Below are 21,909 nucleotides of genomic sequence, written 5' to 3'. Positions count from 1 at the left end.
GCAGTGGAGTGCTCGGCGTTTGGAATTTCAGCTCCCTCTTCCAAAATCACCCCTCCGCCTCCGCTGCTGCGGGGAAGGAGTGTCGGGGAGGCTGATCCAAACACCACAGCACTCGTTTCCACAGCATCTGGCACCAGCCAGGATCTCTCTGCCGGCTTTTCCACTCCTGGTGTCAGTGGGATGTGCTCAGCTTTAGGGATTGTGCTCGTGGCAGAGCTCCACCTGAGGTGGTGCTACAACAACCATTGAGCTGGTGCTGCCCTTCCTGATGGCATGGGAATGTTATCCTCGGACCTCTCCAAATTTAGACACTGAGATTGCTTCATCATCATCATCATCGCCACCGTCACCCCAACTTCCCGGGGGGGGATAACTCTGGAACGCCCTTCCGGAGTCCCCAGGTGTCTGTGGTGTGTCAGCCCGGATCCCACAGCAGGAGTGAGCACGGATTGCCCTGTGGATGAGTGCCCGGGGATCCTCCTGCTGGGGGATGACCACTTCCAAGGATTGTTGTTACAAGCTGCAGAAAGCCAGTGCCGCTAAAGGCGGCCACTTCCTGTGCTCAGGAAAATCAAAGGCTTTTGGAGAAGGAGCTGTTAATGAGCTGCGGGTGCACACCTTGGCTCCTGCCCGGGGCAGTTCAGGATGAGCTGCTCCTCTTGGAGCCTGCTGGGAGCTGCAGGTGCCCACCATGAGCCCAGGTGATACTTTAGGGCCGGCTCAGTTAAAGCTACACAAATGACAGTGTTTGGGGTGTGCTGGGTCAGTTTTTCAGGTGAGACCAGTCTGGTGCTGAGCACAAGTGCCCAGTTAGTCCTGGGGGACGTGACTGGAGGGACAGAAGTGTTCCCTGGGTGAGAGGATCCTCAGGTGTCTGGAGCTTTCCCCCCAGCACTTGGGAACTCTGCGTGACCAGCCCAAAGATAGAATTGGTTGAATTCTCTTTCCCTCTGATCTCCATGTTCTGCAGGCTTCAAATGCCCTGGCTCAGCGTGCCCATGGCTCCATCCCTGGGAGGTTTGGGAGGGTGATGGACTCCTGGGTACACTTGGAGCAGTGCCGTGTTCTCAAAACACTTCCCAGTGGAAAGATGTTCCCTCTGTTGGAAGCGTTGCCGTGCTGGAAGAGCGGGGACGCTCCTTTAACTTTGGCATTTCCTGACTGCAGGGCTGGGTTTTGCATGGACCTCGCTTTGTGTGTCTGGTGAGCTGCTTGGCGTGCCTCGGGCCAGGGCTGCTCAGGAGCTCTTTTGCTGATGTTTCCTCCTTCTCAGAACTCTGATTTGGGACCCGATTCTTTTCCCTGCTGCTGGAGAGCAGGAAAAGGAACGTTGCACCCGTGAAATCCCTGTTGCCACCAAAATGGTGCATCAGGGGGTGCCCGGCAGGGGGTTTGCTGCGGAGCCTGTGGATGAGGGGTTCTCCCAGCACATCCAAATCCTGTGCTGGAAGGAGGAAGGAAGGGCAGCTAGCGCTTGAATCCCCGCATCCTTTCAGAACGCCAGTTCTGACTTGCCTTACGCCTGGTAAGGCAGCGTTCAGCGGCCAGGGGCTGGCAGATCCAGAGGGGGCTGGCCACGTGTGGCTTCCGTGGCTTTGGGGGCGAGCGCTGCATGAGCGTGGCATGCCCTGGCACGTGGCTGCATGCCCGGCGGGACGCGGGGCCAGCAGGGAGTGCCGGGGTGCTCCCCCAGGCACGGGAGAAGGGAATGGCTTTGTTCCTCCTGCCTGGTTTCCATAGATGGAGCCATCAGCCAGCACCACTGAGTGTAGCATAGCAAAGGCTCCCAAAGGGAGTTGGCTTTCTGCTGGTGTTGGATCAAACAGTCTAAAGTCAGCACAGCCCTGGGTTAAAGGGGGTTTTCTGGGGTAAGTAGACAGTAAAAGCCCCTTGGCTCCATTCCCCTGAGGAGTGGGAGTGGTTTTTACTTGTAAATCCGTAGTCATGATCTCAAGTCCGAAGCCGTGAGGTGACTGGGTTATAACATGTCCCTTTTCATTCTTCCCCTCTCATTCCTCAGCCTAACCCTAAGACTTCCCATAAATGTGTTTCTTCTCCTGGGTCTGCAGAAGCTCCTTCCAAATCCCCACATTCTTTCTAACCCTCTTTTGCTTTTTTCTTGACTTTTCCTGTTCCTGCTATTACTGTAAGTAACTGAAAGAAACAAACTGTTTTAACTGCAACTGTTTGCATTTTGTAACCAGTGATTTTGGTGGTTTTTTTTTTTTTTCCCTTTTATGCACATCTTTCTCTCCCACACTTCAAAATTTGTCAGGGGGAGCAGATAGTGAGGCCACAGCCATCACCTGTTCCCAGCAGCGTCGGTGTATCCCAGGGGGAATGGACCATAGCACAGGACCCTTGTCACAGGCTCTGGCTGCTCTTTCAGAGCATTCAGCTGCCCCTGGATCCCTGGAGGTGCCCCAGGGCAGGATGGACAGGGCTTGAAGCACCCTGGGACAGTGGAAGGTGTCCTTGCCCATGGCACTGGATGGGCTTTAAGGTCCCTTCCAGCCCAAGCCGTTCTGGGATTCTTTGCAGGTTTTAAAGCTTGAGCTGAGATGTAGAATCCCTTCAGAAGCAAAAATTGGAATCTTAGCTGGAAGAACTGGCTAGTGCTTCATTTTTAACTTCCACCAGTCACAAGATGCTACCCAGGATTAATTTGATACTAAAAATAAACCCTGTAGCTTTCCAAAGGCGGTGAAAGAAACTGAGTGACATACAAAATGCCTTGTAAATTAAGGCTGAAAGTGGAGGGGGGGGCACAAAACACATTCCCATACAAGTGGAGGAGCTAAGGGAGATCTACTTGTCATCATCTTCCAATTTTAATTCCCAGATATTTCTGCCTGCAGGAATTGATTACATGTGTTAAAGCCAAGCAGCAGTTCTCTCATTTTGGTTCAGGAATGGGCATTTTCGTTCCATCCCTGCAGGAAGGGCCTGGCTGTGGGGGTTATTCCTGAGCTCTGTAACCTCAGGGGGGTTTTGGAGCCTGCAGATGCTCGGTCCCAGTGGAGATCCTGCAGGAGGAGCACTGGGGGATGTCCCTGTGCCATAGGTGGTACTGACTGTTCTAGAGCAGGGCTGTGGCATTAAAGCTTTGGGTTATATTGATCTTGTCGGTTACTATGACTTCTTTTTTTTTTTCCCCCCTTCAATTGCATCATACCCTTAAAAAATGGTGGTAAGTGAGAGCTCTGCATGCTTTGGAGTTTGTTTAACCTCCGCTTCAGTCTATACAACGCACAAGTCATAACGTTAACACTCTTGAAAACTTCCTCATTCACGTTCACGACTAATTTGGATTTCAGTTTGCTGTTTTGAACCTTTTCTTTAGTCTGATTTTGTACTGGTTTTTCTGTTGTTCTGTTGCCCCTGGTTTCACTGAGGGTTCGGTCTGTGTCTGTACTGTACTGGGGATGCTTTTCCAGCATTTAACGCCCGACCGGGAATTTCCCTCGGTCTTTTTATCTCTGGTTTAGGTTAGAGATGGGACAGGGAGGAGTGGTGGAGATCCACCATCTATCTAGTTAAAGTATTCCATTAGGCTTTTTTTGTGGGATCTTCGTGAGGAATCACCGACGGCAGCCTTTATAAATGTGAAGCTTCTTTTTTTCTTTTACTTTTTTTTTTTTTTTTTTTTTTTTTTTTTTTGACAACACAAACTTACTGATCTGAACTGGGCATTTAAGTCTTTGAGCAGAGAAGGGAAAATGATTATTTTGTAGTGAGTGTCCACAGTGCAGTTTGATATTGCTGAAGTCCAGCCAAACAAACTCCCAAAGCTGTCGATGGTGCTTGTCGGAGCCGAGTTGGGTCTCAGAGGCAGCGCTGGCGTTGGGGGCCAGGGCTCGCTCTTCTTCCCAGGCTCGTCCTGCCTGGAGCGCGGAGCTGGGCTGCTCTCGGATCCTTGATTCCCAAAGATGTTTGTGGAAGGAAGCCATAGATTCCTCAGCTGTGCTTTGTGTTTGAGTACCTGATGTGTCTCTGTATATCTCACTGTATATACAACAGCACATTGATGTCTGGCTGTCCTTCCTGGTCCCAGTTCTCTGTACCGTGTCCGATAGTTACTGTTGCTGGTACTGGAATTCTGTGGACACCGGTGTGTTGCTAGTCTGTTACTTTGGCTGTAAAGCTCTTGGTTTGTGGTTAGTTCTTTATTTTTGAAGTATTTTTTGTTCTGGTCACTGTCTGTGCTAGCGGTGGCTTTGCCTCTCCGTTGCCTCGAAGGCGCGGGTGGAGTAATGTCCCCTCTCCCCGACATTACTCCTGGCGTGTGCTCATGCGGATGCCTACACTGTAAGACTGTAATTTCCATAACTGCTTCATGTGCACTAAGCACCCTTGTGGAATCCTGCTGAGAGTTTCTCAAAGACTTCCCTGAAAAATCCCTCCGGCACAAGGTGGGAATGGCAACTGTCAAGTGCCAAAGCCAGCAGGGCCTGAATTGGTCCCCCCAAAATCCATCTGTGGGAGCATTCGGTTCCTGGATTGACTCTTGTACTGTTGTGGAAATGCATTTCTGTCTTCTGTACTGCAGCGTGGGAGAAAATAGTGTTTGAGAATTCCAAAAAACAAAAAAGCCCAATTGGTCATGAGAGTTAATACGAAACATTCGTCATTGGCAGATTTCCTCCCCTCCCTCCCCCCTCCAGTTCTTAAATAAGTTTTGCCAGGGGCCATGGGCAGGACGATGCCGTCAGCCCTCCGGAGGTGTCCCAGCACTCCCGACTCCTCGGATGCTGCTGCCCATGGCTGGGGCTGGAATCCAGTGTCCCCCTTCAGCCTCCTCCTAACCTGGGTCCCTTCTAATTAAACACTGAGAAAAATGGGGAATGCAGAGGTTGTTTCATCCACGGGGGAAAATGAGTGTGGGGTATGTACCCTCTGGGGTATATACACCAGGAGTTACCCATCAGTAAGCGATGCAGTGGAAAAATGGCTTAAAAATTAAAATACATATTAAAAAAAAAAGTCAATGCAAGCAAACATCCAGCAGGATTTTACAACTGAACCGTTGGTTTGTCTCCTCATCTTATTTTTAATGAGATTGAACCACTGGAACTTGGGGACAAGATGAGTCTTGACCGTGTTGCACCAATCTGTCCGCTACAGTTGCAGTCCTTCATGACCAGCATTCCAAGTGTTAACTAAACCCATTGAAGCAACATACCTGCCATTAAACCCGAATCCAGAGCAGTAATTCCATGATCCTTGCACTCCCAACTTGAATGGCCTTTGATGCTGTAGATAGATCAGTTTGCTGCTCGCACTGCAGCCCCCTGCAAACACTGACTGTCTCTCTCTTTCCTTCCCTTGTCTCTCCCTGCGTGCATCGGGATGCTTGCTGCAGATGATGAACCAGCTGGGCCAATGTAAGTGTGTTTTCAGGAAAAAAACCCTCTTTGGGTTAATCTGGGGGGGTTGTGGGAGGTGATAAATCATAGGATTGATATTGCATGTGACATTACAGATGGTGTTGGACCGTCTGGTGCGTTTCTTAGCACTGGAGGAAAGAAAAGCAACATCTTGCTAGAAAACAAATGTGCTAAAATATAAAGTTTAAAGCAGCGTTGTCTTCAGCCAGTTAAAGGGAAGAAGACAGAAACGCTGTTTAATGAAGTACAAATAATGTCCATTTTCCCTTGTACCCGTGACTGATTCCTGGTGCATTTCTCTCTCATCCCTTTCTGCAGGAAAACCAATTCTACAAACAATCACAAAGACAAAAACTTACGTCAGAGAAACACAAATTAAAAATGCTCATCATGTAAGTATTGCCTGCGCCCGGCCGGGAGCGGGCAGGCCCAGCCCTCCTGCCCAGAGCGCTGGGGGCACGGCAGCAAACTCCTTCCCCGGATTAAAACATTCCCGCTGCGCCTCGGGGAGCGCGGGGGGGACCAAACATTGATTTCCACAAACAGGCGGGTGGTTTAAGGACCTGCTTACTAAAATGTAGACAAAGCTGCCGAGCCCTCCCGATTTCCCCACTGAAAGGTGGAGCTGGGGCTGTCGGGAGCCGTGCCCCAGTGGGAGCGCGGGGATTGGAGGCTGCGGCGGCTCACACTGTTCACCATTGACTAGCACCTCTTTCTCGTTTCTTTTTTAGAGCTTTAAGTTTCTGAGAGACTGATGGCAATATGACCTGCTAAATTTAAGGGTTGGAACTCTTGGTTCTAGAACTCCAGTTCTGTCTGATTTCTTTTTTTTTTTTTCTTTCCTTTCCAAGTGAGCAACAATATGACTGTCTAACGCATGCCTTATTTAGCCTCTCCTGCAAGGATGACCTAGCCAGATGAATTTTAATAATGCTTCCGTGTAGAAGGTGTAAACTCTTTTGGGCTTGATGTGCTGTGAATGTTGCTTTTTTTTTTTTTCCTCCTTTCCTCTCTTTACACGAGCAGTAGCCAGGCGGGTTCACGCATGCGCTGTTTTTTACTTCCTGTAGCTGTTAAATTCGGCACCGCTCAAACCGCACCGCTGCCATCTAGTGAGACTTCTTTTGTAAAGTACAGCAAAACTTAAAGATATATACAGTATATATTTATATTTGGGGGAGGGGAAACCAGAAGTCATTGTGGTTCATTTTGAAGCTGCTGATATTCATTCCTTACTGTATGGCTGGAAGGAGGGGAGTGATGCCGGGCCGGCACATTGGAATTTCCTTAAGGGCTTTAACCGTGGAGCGCGGGGTGTCCTGTTGGGTGTCAGGGCTGGGTGGTGCCAGGGGCTGCTGGTGGTGGTGGGATGCAGTTGGAAACAAAAACAAACTTTCAGTTTATAAATATATATATATGATTGCTTTTTCAGTGATTTTTGGTTTGGGTTTTTTTTTTTGTTGGTTGTTTTTTTTTTTTGTTAACTCATGTAAATTCTCAAATCCTTTTGCACTGATGTGTTCGACATATTCTTGTACATTCAATTCAGGCAAACTTTTATAATTTTATTTTGGTTTTTCTTTTTTTTTCTTTTTTTTTTTTTTTTTTTTTTTAATGATGAAATGTTACAGCATGGTGATATTCTATGCAACTAGTTATTCCTCTTTAGTTTGACACTGTAATTTCTCTTGATTTAAAGATTGTAGAAATAGACCTACCAGGGTTCTCATGATGTGCGTAACTGTAGCTGCATGAACTCGTGTTCTGTGTATTTGTTGAAGTGCAATGATGTATAAAAAGTGGATTCACCTGTTTTTAAAAATAAAACACCGACAAAAACCGCTGTAGGCCTTGTTTTTCAACCTTTAATGGCCGGAGCCGTGCGCTCCCCACGGAGTGCCGGGCGTGCCTCACTCCTCGGCGAGCCTGTGCAGTTCCCTCTCCACGTCCTCCACGAAGGCTGGGAAGTGCTGGTCCATGAGGCAGAGGCGGATGAAGGGCCCCAGCTCCCGGGCGCTCCAGGCTGGGTGCGGCAATGCCGGGGGCAGCTCCGGCCGCTGCCGCAGCACCGACTGCCAAGGGAAGGTTGGAAAGGTGGCCGTGAGCTCGTCTGCGACACAGGCATCCCCCAGCCCTGCGTTTGGTGCTCTTGGAATGCTGTCAGCCAGCTGTGGTTGTGTATGGGAGCTTTTCTCTCATGGCCAGGTGTGATCCCAGAGTAGCTTTTACACAATGTGAACTGCTCCTGCAGTTATTCCAGTTGGAAATTTACCCTGGAAATGCTGATTTCCTGCTTGGATCTGTTCTGTAATCAGTGTATGCTCTTTATGAGCTGTACATGCTGCCACATGGATTGTGTAGGGGTAACCAAGTGTGCACTTTTCCAAGCTTTTCATTTAGCCAAATGTCATTTAGAAACAAAGTATGGGGCTTTTATGTTAAAATATTCTTTTGATCCCTGTTTAATCCCCTCTCGCAGTTTTTTCCCATGGTGGTGGGAGAACTCTGGGCATAGTGGCACTGGGCTTGGAATGAGGTAACCTTTGAGGTTCCAGTCCGAACAAGTCTGGGATTCTGGGCTCACCCAGTAGCTGCAAAAGAAGGGTAAGGAAACAACAGAGAGTTTCCTGCTCATCTGCTTCTGCACTGGCCTGAATTCCCAGTAAATGAGCAACAGTGGACTTCCAGCTATTTACCCAGAATTGCTCAATGAAGCTGTCCATGGAATACGGGGATCCTTTGCTGTGGGTCAGGGTTGAGAAGGCTCCAGAGAAACCTCAGAGCCCCTGCCAGTGCCTAAAGGGGCTCCCAGAGAGCTGGAGAGGGACTTGGGACAAGGGCCTGGAGTGCCAGGAGAAGGGGGAATGGGTTCCCACTGCCAGAGAGCAGGGTTAGATGGGATATTCTGTCTTTCCAGGATTGATACTTTCAGGCTTCAGCGCTGATCTGCACAAGTAATTTCTGCAGAGGCAAACAAGTGCCAGAGCCATTCATTTGGATGTTGCCTCTGGGTATTTCTCTGCTCTCAGCCTGTCATTTGTTCCTATTCAAAGGGGGTGATTACACCACCAAACACCTTGTTTTGCTGCAGATTCCCTGGCCCTGGATCATTACACAGATCCAGTGTTTTGCTAGTATAGATTATGGCATCCCAATGTTCAGGGAAGGCATTTCCCAGATGGAAAATGGAATCTGAGACAGCTCATTCTCAGACTGGAGATGTTTGTTTTTTACCTGTGCGAGCTGTGCTACAGATCTTCTTTCTCCAAGGCTTGTGCAGGAGTCTGGGAGAGGCTCATCTGGCTAGAAAATACCAAATGCAAATAAGGGCTTGTTACCAAGCAGAGTGTGGGTATGTGCAGGGGGGGAAGCAGTTCCATTTTTAGCGCTGACGGGAAGGGAATGTGCTCAGCTACCTTCTGCAGTAAAAAGGCATCTTTTTATGGAACCTGCATGCACATCTGCTCCAGTCTTTAAAAATGAAAGACATGACAGTTTTAACTACAGGCCTGTTAGTTCATGGCTAAACTGAAGTTGCAAATGACTTCCTAGGAGTGACTTCAAAGAATGCTGTGTATGGATGCTCTCAAGAGCACAGTGCTGCTGTTCCATGCATCTAAACACCCAAGAGAGCAAGAGATTTCAGAATAGTCACCCTGGAAAACACTGTCTCTGCCTTTTCCAGTTACCTCAGGACTTTATCTTGGAGAGGGGAAATATTCTGTTCCTCCTAAGATTGCTTTTTTGATGTGCCAGGTTGGGCTCAAATTGTAAGCAGGCAGTCCCAGAGCTGTGAGAAACTCGCCATGCCCAGCTCTGCCAGCCAGAGGTGATGGGTTTTGGGGGTGTGTGGTCACTTACTGCGTGCTCAATGTCCATGCCCTGGGTGTCCTGGCTGGTGTGGCAGAGCTGCTGGCTCTGTTCCTCAGCCCCCTGCACCGGGATGTACTCGCTGAGTTTCTGGACACAGCTGCAGCAGTGCTCCTGCACCTCCTCCTTGGAGCTCCCTCCGAACTGCACACGGAACATGCGGCACTCGTTCTGCTCACAACCACAGGGAAATCAAATTAACCTGGAATCCCCTCAGACTACTTGGACTAAATCCTGATTTGTTGGAGTTGGGAAGGCAATAGATTTGTGGGTCTCTGCACCGATTTAAAAACAAATAAACAGGTTTTCCTTGCTGTATCTTCTTTATTCCCAGCAGCTTAACCAGAAGGCTGTGATTGCAGACTTGAAAATCAGATAAAAATATGCAAGAAAAGGGTAAGTGATGCAGGGCCACCTGTCAGTAATTCGATGTTTAGCCAAGTGGACAAGCCTTGCCAGGACTCAGCTTTTACACACAGCAGGAAAATTAAGTTTTATTGTTGCTGCAGGTGTCCTTACAGTATCCTGTAAGGGTGTGCCAGCTCTGCACAGTTAGTTGTGACAAAAAATGACACAACATTAAGCAGAAGTTAACTCTGGATCTGAACTATAAATTCAGGGAATGGCATGTTCCAATTAGGTAGGATTCATGTTCCTTGATGCATCCAAGTCAATCCTACCTGTGTGTAGCTAAACCAACACGTTCAGTTTGGCTCTCACCTAAATGTTCCTTGAAACAGAAACCGACACGTTGAATGAGAGTGCAGGAAATTCAAATGCCTTACTTCAAAGAGTGAAATGATACTAAAAATTATTGAAAACTCACAGATAGCTCTGACCCTCCTGAGTAGGTTGTCAGGCTGTGCCATAATAGGTAGTTTTAGTAGGTGTCCCAGGTTCAGCAAACTGCCCTGAAATGGGGATGGCAATCTATGGTGGGTGATAAGCTTGGCCTAAGCACCTTGAGCTGATGTAAGGTGGGTGCATATTCAGTGTTTAGAGAGCTAATTAATGGAACTTTCTGTTTGATCTTGAAATTTCAAATTTAAAGAACTCTTAAGTACTAGAAAAGCAGCAAATTCTCCTTGGCCCAGCCTGGCTTATTTAGGTCTTCATCTTCGTGAGGTTCCAATGTCAAAACCCATTTTCAATGCCCATTTTAATTCCACACTGCTGGGCTGCTGGAGCACGAGTGCAAGGACACCTCTCACTTTAAAGTTCCTGTCTCAGAGACGAGGCAGCTCTTCCTGACAGCCCCTGTGTTTACATGCCTGCTGCTTGAAGAAGTCTGACTCACATAAAGAGATTTTTAGGGCAGGGCAAGCACAAAAGCCTGCCTCCGTGCTTTTTAAAGGGGAAAATGTCAAACTAATGTGAAGTGTAGCACTCATTTGCCAGTGCCCGTTGGATTTGCCCTCATTACTATTAATTAAGGAACTGGGGCAGCCTCACAGACCCAGGCACTGAGCTGTGGGGTGCCACACAGGTAGGTGAGTTCTGATTTCAGAGACAGAAAAGGAACTTAGTGGAGTTTCTCTAGGACACTTTCAAAGAGCGCTTGCTTGTTTAGATCCCCAAATCAATTTTGAGGCTGAGCTATTTGAACTCCTGTGGGTTTCTCACAAGGACTGTTAAAGACTTGAGTTTGCAGTTCATAAACAACAGCAGACTTTGAAAATTAAACATTGTTCCTCTGTGGAAAGAGAGCTGTGATATGTCAAGGTTTATGGCATAAACAGGACTGGGCAGTCACACCTGAACCACACAAGAGGTCAAGTATTAAAGAACCCTGAGGTCATGAAGTCATTAAATTTGCACCTCTTCCATGCTGGGGTGGGGGGCTGAGCTCAAGGAAGACAGTATGAAGGGAAATAATTTATTGTAAATTTATGAAGAATGTTCACCTTGCTCCCGTTCATAGTTTTGGAACTCATTCTGCTGGCTAAGAGCACACAGTGCCCTTTTGAAGCCGTATTTGGAGTGATGAGTAAGTTCCACTGTAAATGCAGTAGTGACTTACAAAAAACCAGGAGTACAAGAGAAACCAGAAATTTATCATAAAGATCAGCACAGAAGCTGCAGCCTGGTAGGATATAAAGCAGAGAAGCTGTGTGGTAGAACCACTGCAGTGCCACTAAATCCAGCTGAAGTTGTGTGGATTTATGGTAAGTAAACACTGAGATGCACAGAATTAATTTCAGGCTGTTAATATTCCTCCTTTCCCAAACTGCCCCTCAGAGCTTTGCTGCAGCCTCGCAGTGAGGGTGATGTTGGTTTTGTCTGGCTGCTGAGGAGCAGCAGAATCCCTTAATGCTGCACTGGGGGACTGGCTGTGGTTGCTGGGAAGGAACAACCTGCTGGTTCATCAGAACTAATTCCTGCCCCAGCTGTCTTCAGGCTTTCTAACAAGCTGAGAGAAAGCAGAGTGCAGAGGTGTTGTGGTTTCAGGCATAACCCATGAATTTAAAACACTAAGATACGTAAGAGTATTAGAGTTCATCTAAGAACAAAAAAACCCTAAGATTTTTACACAAATTGGTAAGAAGAAAGTGCAGTTTGGTTATTTAAAGGCAAACCAGCCACTTTTCATTGGGAAAGCTGAGTGGGAGACCAGAAACCCATGTCCATTTTGTTTCCTTGAGTACCAAATACCTTAACCACCGGCCTGCTGCCACTGTGCCAGGAGCCACAAAATGGCTCACTAATTGCTTGGTTAGAGAATTTGTTTGCTGAAGTGTGGTCTGACTCAGAGGTATCTTGGAAGAGATTTGCTTCAACTTTTTGTTAGCCATGGCAGAGAGCTTGTGAAATAAAACCAGACTGGCTGTTTAAGCAGCTCACTCTTGGACAGTGGTCTAAAAACTGAATATTAGCAGTTAAAAAAGATACCGAGATTATTCAATCCACACTTGTTTAGTATTTAGAGTAAAAAAACCTAAAAAATTCTAATTATCTAATAGATAATTAACACCTTCTAGTTTAATTTAGCCAAAATTGAGGTATTTTCTCCATATCTGTGTTACATATTAGGAATGTTCCAAGCAGCTCAGCTCACCTTGGCCTGTGCCCGGAGCAGCAGGCACTCTGCTCTCCTCACTATCTTCAGCCACTTGTGGGAATCGATCAGGGAAAAGCCTTCCTGAAATAAATAAAGCACAAACCAGTGGCACAGCAAACAGCAGCACCCAGGAGCACATATTTAAGTTCTGTCATGCAATTAAAGCCCTAATGAAGATCAGTCACTGCAGTTGTGCAGGTTTTGGAGCTGTCAAACAGCTGCCACTGTGGAAGTTTTTTACCACTCCAGGGATTAAATCAAGGAACACTGTGTCGAGGTATGTTCTCATTTCCATGCCCCTCTACATTTATATTTGTGCATGCTCTGAAAGCTCCTGAAAACCAGAATAAAGCAGCTGTAGTTGGAGCTTTGAGTGCTGAAGTTGCCCAGGAGGGCAGCAGAGGGCAGGCGAATCCGGGGAATGGCACGGCCCCGTTTTATCCAAGGCCCGGGAGGTCTTGGCTCCAGGTGGCACTCGGGGAACCGAGCAGCAGCTTCGTTAATTGGATAAAGATGTTTTTATACTCTAGTTGCATCACTGTCAGTCCCTTCAAACTTGACAGACCGCTCAGCCTCATGTAAAAACACCCCAGGAAGGTGAAAAACAACTGCAAGGCAACGGACTGCATCTCCCAAGGCACTCCGAGCCATTATTTAGCAAAGTCCAGGGGAAAATCCCCAACCATTAATCAATGTTAGGGCAGGGAGGAAATCAGGCACCTGTTTTAGCCAAACTCACAGTCCTTTCAATTACCAAGGGCTTGAGCCCAGGCTGCTTTCAAGGGGTCCTAAGGGTCAAACCTCACAAGTCATGTCCATCCTGAAGGGCCAGTGGTGTTTGCCACAGTCACCATTCATCTCAGGTGGGTCCAGGCTGGAAAACCATCTGCCATTCTATTTTGGAACAGGAATCACCTCAGTGACTCTGCTCCTTTACTGTGCTGGCACTGGCTTTACAGCCAGTCTCATGCAGCAACTGCATGTAGATTTTGAGCTGCATTTTTAACTTTACAGAGGAATCTCTCAAAAGCTGTGAAGAGTTGAACCAAAGGCAGACTGGATGGCAGACATCTGCTGTGACAGACTCCAGAATGTCAGCCAGCAGGGAAGTACCGTTCCCAAAAGATCTGGTGTCAGAGGGAGAAAAGAATTTCCCTGTGTGCTGTTAGAGCAGGTAAGAGGGCCAGTCCTTTGCAGTGTCTCTGCTCTGAACACACCAAAAGTGCCCTGAGGCAGGATGTGATAAGCAGAAAAGGCCTAAAGGTCAAAACAACAGGGAGAGATCAGTTGGTCAGCAATGGGGAAAGGTTGAACCAAGCCCCAAAATGCTGCCAGTGAAGCAGTTCTAACTCATTCCTTCACTAGGCCACTTTAATTTGTGGCCACTTGTGCTTGTCCTGTTCATTTCAAGTAGTTTATGTTTTGGAGACACACCAACTGTTTATTTAAATATAGCTATTCCCATATTCAGTCTGCTTTTATGGTGTTTTTCCTTTCACTGGAGATGAAGGTTGAACAAATGTTGTCTACTTAAAATAGTAACTGTTTTCAAAGAAATTATAAAAGGCAGTCACTGTTTAACTTTCCTACCAACTATTTTATTGATGTTTCCCAGGTTCTTTTATATGTCCTGTTTCTGAGGTAAAACAAGAGGGGAAAAAACAGCATTCAGAATTTTTATTTGATTACCCAACTCCAACCCCAAAATTCCATTTAACTGAAATTTAAGTTTAACCACTTTATTTTTAAAATTGTTGTCTCTGTATTCACAGTCTGGCTTGGTTTGGGAGGAGCCTTAAAGCTCATCCAGTGGCACCCCTGCCATGGGCAGAGACACCTCCCACTGCCCCAGGGTGCTCCAAGCCCCATCCAGCCTGGCATGGGGCAGTGCATATGAAGCCAGGTGAGTGAATTCAGAGCAAGAGGAGGGAAGAGCACAATAAACGTGTCCCTTGAGCCACGCTGGAAGCCAGGAGGGTCTCTGCCAACAGCCAGCAGCGGGGCAAGGCAGTATTTTGGGATTACAGTCCATTGTGCCTTTCCACAGGTGATGGATTGGCTCGCGCGTGCTCTGGACGTGGGCGATGACACGGAAAAAGCAGCGTTCCCTCTGGATTGGTGCTGCCACCACGCTGCCAGAGGAGGGAACACAGCAGCTGCTCCCTGCTCCCTTCAGTCAGCCAGGCGGGGGCAAAGCCAGATGGCAGTGTAAGATTAATCAGAATATCCCCAAAATGCAGCCTAGAACAGGGCAGGGGCACAGGAGCCCAAATGTTCACCACGAGAAGAGAGAAATGGCAGCACTTTATTAAGTTGGGTCACCAGAGTTCCAACAGGCACATACCCCTGTTGTTGTCCATGACTACTTGTAACAGAAGTGGGGTAAAGGAAAACTCTTTCCTACATCTGTGATCAAAATCTAAGTTTCTCAGAGGGGGGACTGGGTGGAATTAAGCTGAAGGAGAAAACAAAGCAAGATGTTTCCCAAATGTTTTGGAAGTAAGCAAGATGTGACCACAGCTGCCATGAGGCAGGAGCCAGAAATGCTGATCCAGCCTCAGAGCCATCGAGTCCAGCACAGACTAGGAAATACTTTTGTTCTGACTTCACATTTCAGCATTCAGAAACCTGCTGTGTAATGAGGGCTGTGAGCTGTGCTGGAAGGTATTGTGTGTGATTTATGAATATTTTTTATTGCAGCATTTAGAAACCCCATGGTGCTAAACAACGCAGGAATAGATTATCTATGTTTTGTTAGACTGCAACCCTAGCTGAACAGAAGATGACTCTGTATTTAAGAAATGTTATTTATGTAGCATTTCAGCTATGCTGGCTTGCATCAGTTAGTCTGGATGCACTCATGCACAAGCCAGATGTTTTCAAACAAAACTATGTGTAAACAATAGCTTAGGAAGAAAAGCTTTTTTGCTTGGTCACAAACACGACCCAATGTGCCCTTAAATCACAAGCAGTGTTAAAAAAGACAGACGAAACCCCAGAATGCCATAGAGAGACACATTCTCCAGTCTGGGCTGCCTCTTCTAGCAGGCCCATGAAATGCAAATACACCAGTTTGTTCTCCAAGTTCACAGCTCCAAGGAATGTATGCATTGTATCACGTCATGGATTAAGGACTCTGGGAAGGTGCAGGAAAGAATGAGGTCAGTTTGAGATGAAGGGAGTTTCATTGTGTGAATTAACAGTGCACAGCTGCCAGGGTGGTGCTGCTGCTACAGGCCTCAGACAACATCCTGCTCACACCATTGTGACAGCACCATGGGACACAATTCCCTGGAAAACAGCAGTCTGCTTCCAAAGTTTCCAGGCAGGCACCTGAGACAGCTCCTTAACCCTTGCCTTTCCCAAGGTCAGGTACCACGACATGAGGGGGGAGCACCAGAGGAATGGAAATGTTATTTCCAGGTGAACCCACAGCTTGGTTCTGATCAAAAGAGAACCGAGGTGGTGGAGTTGTAAGGACTGCTATGAACCATTCCCTCACAAGACAGGAAAAATAAAGATGTGTGAGCAAGCAGGCAGAAAAAGCTTGTGAATGACGTTCAACAATTAGATAGAATGTTAAAGAACAGGCAAAACTGGGATGCTTTCAGAAAACTGGAGAAGGTGTTTACAGGTAAATGGAGACACTTTAATAAGGATTTTGTTATTAATAGTTTGTTATAATAACAATTATAATAACAATTATAATAAATATATATTTTATAATTAAAAAGCTGGACAAGCTTGAAACATGACATAGATTCTAAATCAAATGCTTGCACAAATCTGAAAAATAGCAATTTTTAACTCCTTGCCTTCCCAGAAGAGAATGTGAGTTACCATTTTACAGTTTTTTCCTAGAATAAACCATTTTCTATGTAAAAAGGAAAAATTCTTAATTGATGACTGTAGAATAAAGTTGTGAAAATTAGATTTCTAACATAATTTCACTCCAGTCTTCATTACTACCTTATAACACACCTGGAAGTAGACATTTTTGTATCTATTTCCAGCATCTAAGTAAGGCCAAATACATCAGGTTTGATTTCTGCAGTACGAGCTGTCTTGAAAATTGAGTCAAGATTAGAAAAGCCAAAAAAATCCCCTCAAAAAAGACAACCTGTAGAGTGAGGGAAGCACAAAGCTGTCTCTGCACGCATTTCCAACCCTGCCAATCGAGGCAGACAAACAGGAGTAAGGAATAAAATGATGTTAAGGTTTGCAGGATCCTTTTTCCCCCCCTCAAATGTTTCTCTTAAGCTGTTTGATTGTGGCAGAGAACGCAGAGGCAGAGAACTCGTTAGGCAGAGTGCTCTGTGTGTGCACAGAAGCTGAAGGAGGGAGGAAACCCAGGACACAGAGCCACCCCTGAGGGCACTCGCAGGCAGAGAATGGCTTTGGCCAAAGTTCAAACGCTGCCTGCAGGAGCAGGGTTCACACCACAGCCACTGACAGCAGAGATGAGCCCTTACCCCAGCACAAACCTTGACGCTTCACAGCGACAACCTGAATTGTTTTGGGTTTTTTTTCCCAGTGACATCTGTCTAGGGACACAGAGAGGGGATCTGGATGCTAAAGCTTTCCAGGGTGTCCCAATAATGTATTCTTTCATTCCCAATATAAAATATGTACTTCCCCGGACTGATCATAATCTCCAAAAAAAAATAAAAAAATTCAGAGAGCTGGGTTTAGGAGAACTGGGGCAGGAGAAAAGGAAAGAGCAGAAGCCCTTGACATGAAACCGAAATGGGAAAGCTGATGCAGGATACTCTCAGCTCATCCAAACCAATCACATCAACATGTTGAAATAAACAAACTGAAACTGAGATTTTTGAACTACGGTTGTGGTTCTAAATAAGCCAACAAAACTTAAATCAAAGAAGAACCTTCTGTGGCTTTGCAGTGCTCTGCCTCTCGCTGCCCAGGTTTCTCTCAGGAGCCCTCATTTATTGCACAGGGACCATCTCTGCCCAGGGCACTGTGGTGAATCTCATCTGCAAAATCTGGTGCCTGAGTTTCAGGCACTGCAAAGAGAGCATCAGGAACATGAGGATGCCTGCTGAATGCTTGCCTAATTAATGAGTTAGAATCCACTGTACCCTAAGCACTGGTAGCTTATCACAAGTCATGAGGGGACCAGGAGGGCACTAAGGACATTTAGCCTACTCTTCAAAAGATCGGGTCACAAATCAATTACTCCGGATTAATTTTATCCTATTAACTAAGTCCTCTTCACAATTTCAATTTGTTTAACTTGTAGGATATTATGAATTCTAGCACCAGAAACAATTGCACTGAATAAAACGCCAAAATATAATTTCCAAGATGTGCTGATACAGAAGGGAAAGGAAATAAGAGTTGTGGTAAATAGAACATAATGTATCTTGAGCATGGCCAGAAATTACCAGAGAAGCCGTTGAGATATTCCTGTAAAATTCCACTGACTACAGTATATAAGAATGAGGTTTTCCTACCATCAAATATCCAGTCTGTTAGGCAACACTGCAGCAAAAACAGGTCCTAAAAATGCATTATGTAATTTAATTCCAAATGAAGAATTTGGTTTAAAAAAGAATAAAACAAAACAAAACAAATCAAAGCACCCTTTAGTTTGCATTACGCATCAGGGAATTTTATGTTCCATGCTCTGAAGTTCCATTTACCCTCCTCTTCATTCCATTACACAAGGAATAGATGGTATTTTGAATGGAAAACAGTTGTTTCTGTATTTATTAAAAAATCAGTTGTCAGGATATGTGAGTATTTTATTGCTATTTTATAAATATTGTTCTTAGAAACAGATCATAAAAGAGCCAGTGGGCTCTAAGGAAAAGGTTTCTTAACTTTCCTACTTAAACAAAATTAAAAGGACTAAGAGAATACGTAAGTACACCCATCATAGAGAAAATATTTTGATAGCAATCAGAAACACTTGAATATTGTTCCTACTATGGATATTAATCCAGCCATCAGGAAAACAGAAATTTCTTATTTTTTTCCCAGCTCTTTCAGTTTTGTGGAAATGTTCATAGGTGAGAATCAGAAACAATTCCTTTTATTATTCATCAGTGACAATTTTACAAAAATACAAATTCTGCACGTTGAGAAGGCAATGTGGCCCTGTGACACAGATCTTGTGCCTCACCCTGTTCCTGTGCAGAGCTACAAGCTACAATAATTGTTATCCAGTTCCCTCAAACCCGGGAGCACGGAGCACATCAAAAGGGCTGACAAGTAGGGATTAAGAGATAGATCAAAAGACAAGACATCAACAATTTCAAGGATGCAGTTCCAAGACAGCACAAAACAGCCGTGTGAGTACATCAGAGGGGATTTCAATGCTAGTAAGGCAGCACACAGGTGTGACACAGCCCAGCCCAGGCCAGCAAGAGGAAATGAGAGCACAAGTAAAAGCATGGCAGCAGCTGCAGCATTCCATCAAAGCTGATCTGTTCCCTCTGGAGCAGAAGCTGTGCGTTATCCCCTCTGACAGAATGTCCAGGATAATGGACCCCCAGTGAGTGGATTTGGTGTGTGACAGCCTCCAAGCACGGTCTGTACTTAGTCGTGCAAAGCCTGGTTAAATATTGTGACAGGTTTGTGACAGCACTGACAGCTGCAACTGGAGGGAGACAGAACCACTGAGATTAACCATTTCTAATGATTTCTGCAGCCTGAGCAGCACTGCAAGTTGGTTTGTTGTCGTGTGGCATCTCAGGAAGGAGTTTGCAAAGTGTCCCATCCCTGGAAGTGCTCAACAACAGGTTGGATGGAGCTCTGAGCAGCCTGGGACAGTGGAAGTGTCCCTGCCCTTGGCAGGGGCTGGCACTGGATGGGATGGGAGGTCCCTCCCAGCCCAAACCACCCTGGGATTCTATGAAAACAAGCACCCTGGGTATTTGGTGGGGTTTTCAGCCACTCAGGTACGTTTAAGAGGACAAGTGGGAGGGCTGCAGCTGGTCCAATCTCACAAACACACAACCCCAGTATGAACCAGTGCCTCTCCCACCGGTTCAGTCCTGCATGCACAGAACACACCTGTGCCACCAGCCCAAACACCCCTGCTCAAAGAGCTGCACCAATCAACAGCCTGTAAAACCAACTCGATAGAACCTTTCTTTAACAACTCTCTAAATGTCAGAGTTCCAACTTTAAGGTTGGCGTAGAAGTATTGCCAAAATAAATGTTTGAAAAAAACCAGAACTTTTTCTTCTGAACTCTCAGTACTGTATTTTGGTCACATCTACTGAGCATGTCTGTTCCACCTCTCCTGCACTATGTGATAGTTCCTGCAGTATCTCAGTGTCTCTTAGAAGCTGGAACAGTCCTGATGGATCCCAGAAATTCCTCATCTGGCATTTCATGCAAAGCAGCTGCCTGAAAGCTTCACTAGCCACTAAACACAAGAGCTGCAAGGAAAGTGCTTTTCCCAGCCAAGTTTTTAGAAGCTTTTCTGATCCCTCACCCTTTCTGACAGCACACTTTTATCTGCCCTGTTACTTGCCAGCTTCAGCCTTTGCCAGACAAGTCTCTGAAGGGCTGCAGCTTTGGGTTGTGCCTTTTTTGCACTTTGGTTAGTGATTAGAAGTTGCTGTTAGTTTTATATATGAAATATATATATATATATATATATTTCAAGGACTTTTAGAGTGATGTCAGTTACTGGTCACTAACAGGGACAGCCACTGGGAATAGGAACATCCTGCACAGAGTTATCCCAAGCAGAATGTGCTAAGGGATGGCAGCAAGTCTCATTTCCATCCCCATTTTCAAAACTTCTTTCCTTTCTCTTACTCAACACAACTACCAAAACCTTTCCAGGGTCCCTTTTTACCTTGTCCTCACTGAATGACCTGAGGGCCATCCACAGTAACAGCTCCCTGTTAGCTCATGCATTAACTATTCAATGTTCCTAACACACAGGCCAAAAACTTCAATGGTACCCATGGTTCTCCCCTAAACTTTAATTTCTACAAGTTTAAGACCCTTTAAGAGGCACAGTAAAAACTAATTTATAAGCTTACATATATTCCAAGGTGCAACACAGTCTCTTATACATTCTATTAAAAAAGCTTTGTTATCTTTATGCTGCAGCATCTTCCACTGGTTTGTAATACCTTTCTAACATATTTATCAGCCAGTTCCTACTCGTTATCACCACTGAGTACTGGTGATGTGCACTGAACACACTTAATTCCATCACCCAGCAAGGTCTTCTATGTCAAGAGCATCAAACCCACTCCTCCTACACACAATTTTCCTTTTGCTGTCATTATGACATTTAGCTTAGTAACTGGTTATGCTTAAGCAAGTGCAGGCTACAGGAAAACCAGCTGACACAAGTTTGAATTTTGTCTCCAATGATCTTATGCTGTTTGTTACATCTCATCATCCAACACAGAAAACACAAACCCTTTGATAAACCATATTGTCAAACCAAAATACTAGCAGGTCGTTGGCAAATGACGTAACAAATTATAGTTTTACCTATTTCTAAACAGAGCATTTTTCTGTTTTCTTAGTCAGAAGAATCACGAAAAAAAAAACCCAAACATCTTTCAACATCAGCAACACTTAGCATTACCTCTTCACCTAGATTTTTAGAACCGCAGAAGAAACGTTGATCCTCAGCAGGAAATAATGTATTTAGTACTGTTCTGATAAATGTGAAGGGAAAGGAGAACATGAGAATTACCATCAGCAAAACAAGATTGACAGTTCCTACTCAGTGGGAAAGAAAATGAAGCTGAGAAAAGAAACCAAGTTAATACTGATGGTAAATGATGAAGGAGAAATGTTCTTTATACGTGACAAACTTACCAGCACTGTTCGCTCTTGGGAAATAAAGAAATGGCCAGACTCCACAATGGTAAGGACAAGAGGGCCTGATTCTTCATTTGATTCAAACACCTTTAAAAAGACAGACAAAGGAAAATCTGGCCCTGCAAGCACAGAATCTACGAGTCCCATTTCTAGTGCCAAATAAAAGGTCTCAAAGGTCTCTGTTAGAAGCCAGGTGTGAAATTCACATCTCACTAATGCAACTTGCCCTCCACACCCACAGACAAGAGGCACATCAAATTATTTTCACTTATTATGCCTGCATATACAGGTTTAACTACTTAGAACAACCCTCTGGATTCTTCCACCTTGGTCTCTAGATTTTAGTGCCACAGGTTACTGCTCGATATAGGAATAAAACAAAGTGGGCCACTAACACTCTAATGTGTTGTCATTAATATTCACGAAGCAAAATCCCTCCCAATTCCTGCTTTAGCTCTGGACTCGCAAAAAGGCACCTGAAAGACCTCATTTTATTCGTGTTTGCCTCACAGGAGAGCCAGTTACCCCACACCACCCCGCCATCCTCCCCGCGCCGCCGGCACCTTCCAAGAGGTGTTTTGCCGCTCATCGTCACCGTCCTTAGGGGGGAGGAAGCGACCGTAGCGCTTCAAGGGCCACACTGTGGCGCCACCCAGGAGGGAGGTGTCGCTGGCGCTGCCCGGCGCCGAAGCCAGGCCAGGCTCGGAGCCACAGCCGCCGCCAGCCGCCTCAGCCATGCCGCGCTGAGGGCGCTGAGGGCTCTGAGGGGCG

At 45.9% G+C, this 21,909-nt stretch overlaps 2 protein-coding genes across 2 annotated transcripts in view; one reads left to right on the top strand and one right to left on the bottom strand.

Annotated features, from left to right (window-relative positions):
- Positions 1-7,228, top strand: part of NPTN (neuroplastin) — a gene marked incomplete at its 5' end in the record, with an annotated part of 23,450 nt that extends 16,222 nt beyond the window's left edge. Inside the window, 3 exons of the mRNA XM_015639269.1 lie at positions 5,363-5,384; positions 5,706-5,779; positions 6,119-7,228. Of these exons, the coding sequence (XP_015494755.1) occupies positions 5,363-5,384; positions 5,706-5,766 (83 nt within the window). The remainder of the gene's footprint in view (positions 1-5,362; positions 5,385-5,705; positions 5,780-6,118) is intronic.
- On the bottom strand, positions 6,997-21,909 carry REC114 (REC114 meiotic recombination protein). Its single transcript, XM_015639268.2, has 6 exons — positions 21,702-21,909; positions 21,136-21,225; positions 12,313-12,396; positions 9,249-9,428; positions 8,622-8,690; positions 6,997-7,459 (listed from the first exon to the last, which is right to left on the bottom strand). The coding sequence occupies exons 1-6, from the start codon at positions 21,873-21,875 to the stop codon at positions 7,298-7,300; spliced, it is 759 nt and encodes a 252-aa protein (XP_015494754.1). The 5' UTR covers positions 21,876-21,909; the 3' UTR covers positions 6,997-7,297.

Source organism: Parus major, chromosome 10 (genome assembly GCF_001522545.3).
Source record: "Parus major isolate Abel chromosome 10, Parus_major1.1, whole genome shotgun sequence".
Lineage (NCBI taxonomy): Eukaryota > Metazoa > Chordata > Aves > Passeriformes > Paridae > Parus > Parus major.
This window is presented reverse-complemented; position numbering and strand designations above follow the sequence as displayed.

Coding starts and splice junctions, on each gene's coding strand:
- REC114 (XM_015639268.2), bottom strand. CDS start 21,875: ATGGCTGAGGCGGCTGGCGGCGGCTGTGGCTCCGAGCCTGGCCTGGCT. Junction 12,397..21,135: donor CCCAAGAGCGAACAGTGCTG/GTAAGTTTGTCA, acceptor TATTTATTTCAG/GAAGGCTTTTCCCTGATCGA. Junction 7,460..8,621: donor CTGTAGCACAGCTCGCACAG/GTAAAAAACAAA, acceptor TTCCCTTGGCAG/TCGGTGCTGCGGCAGCGGCC.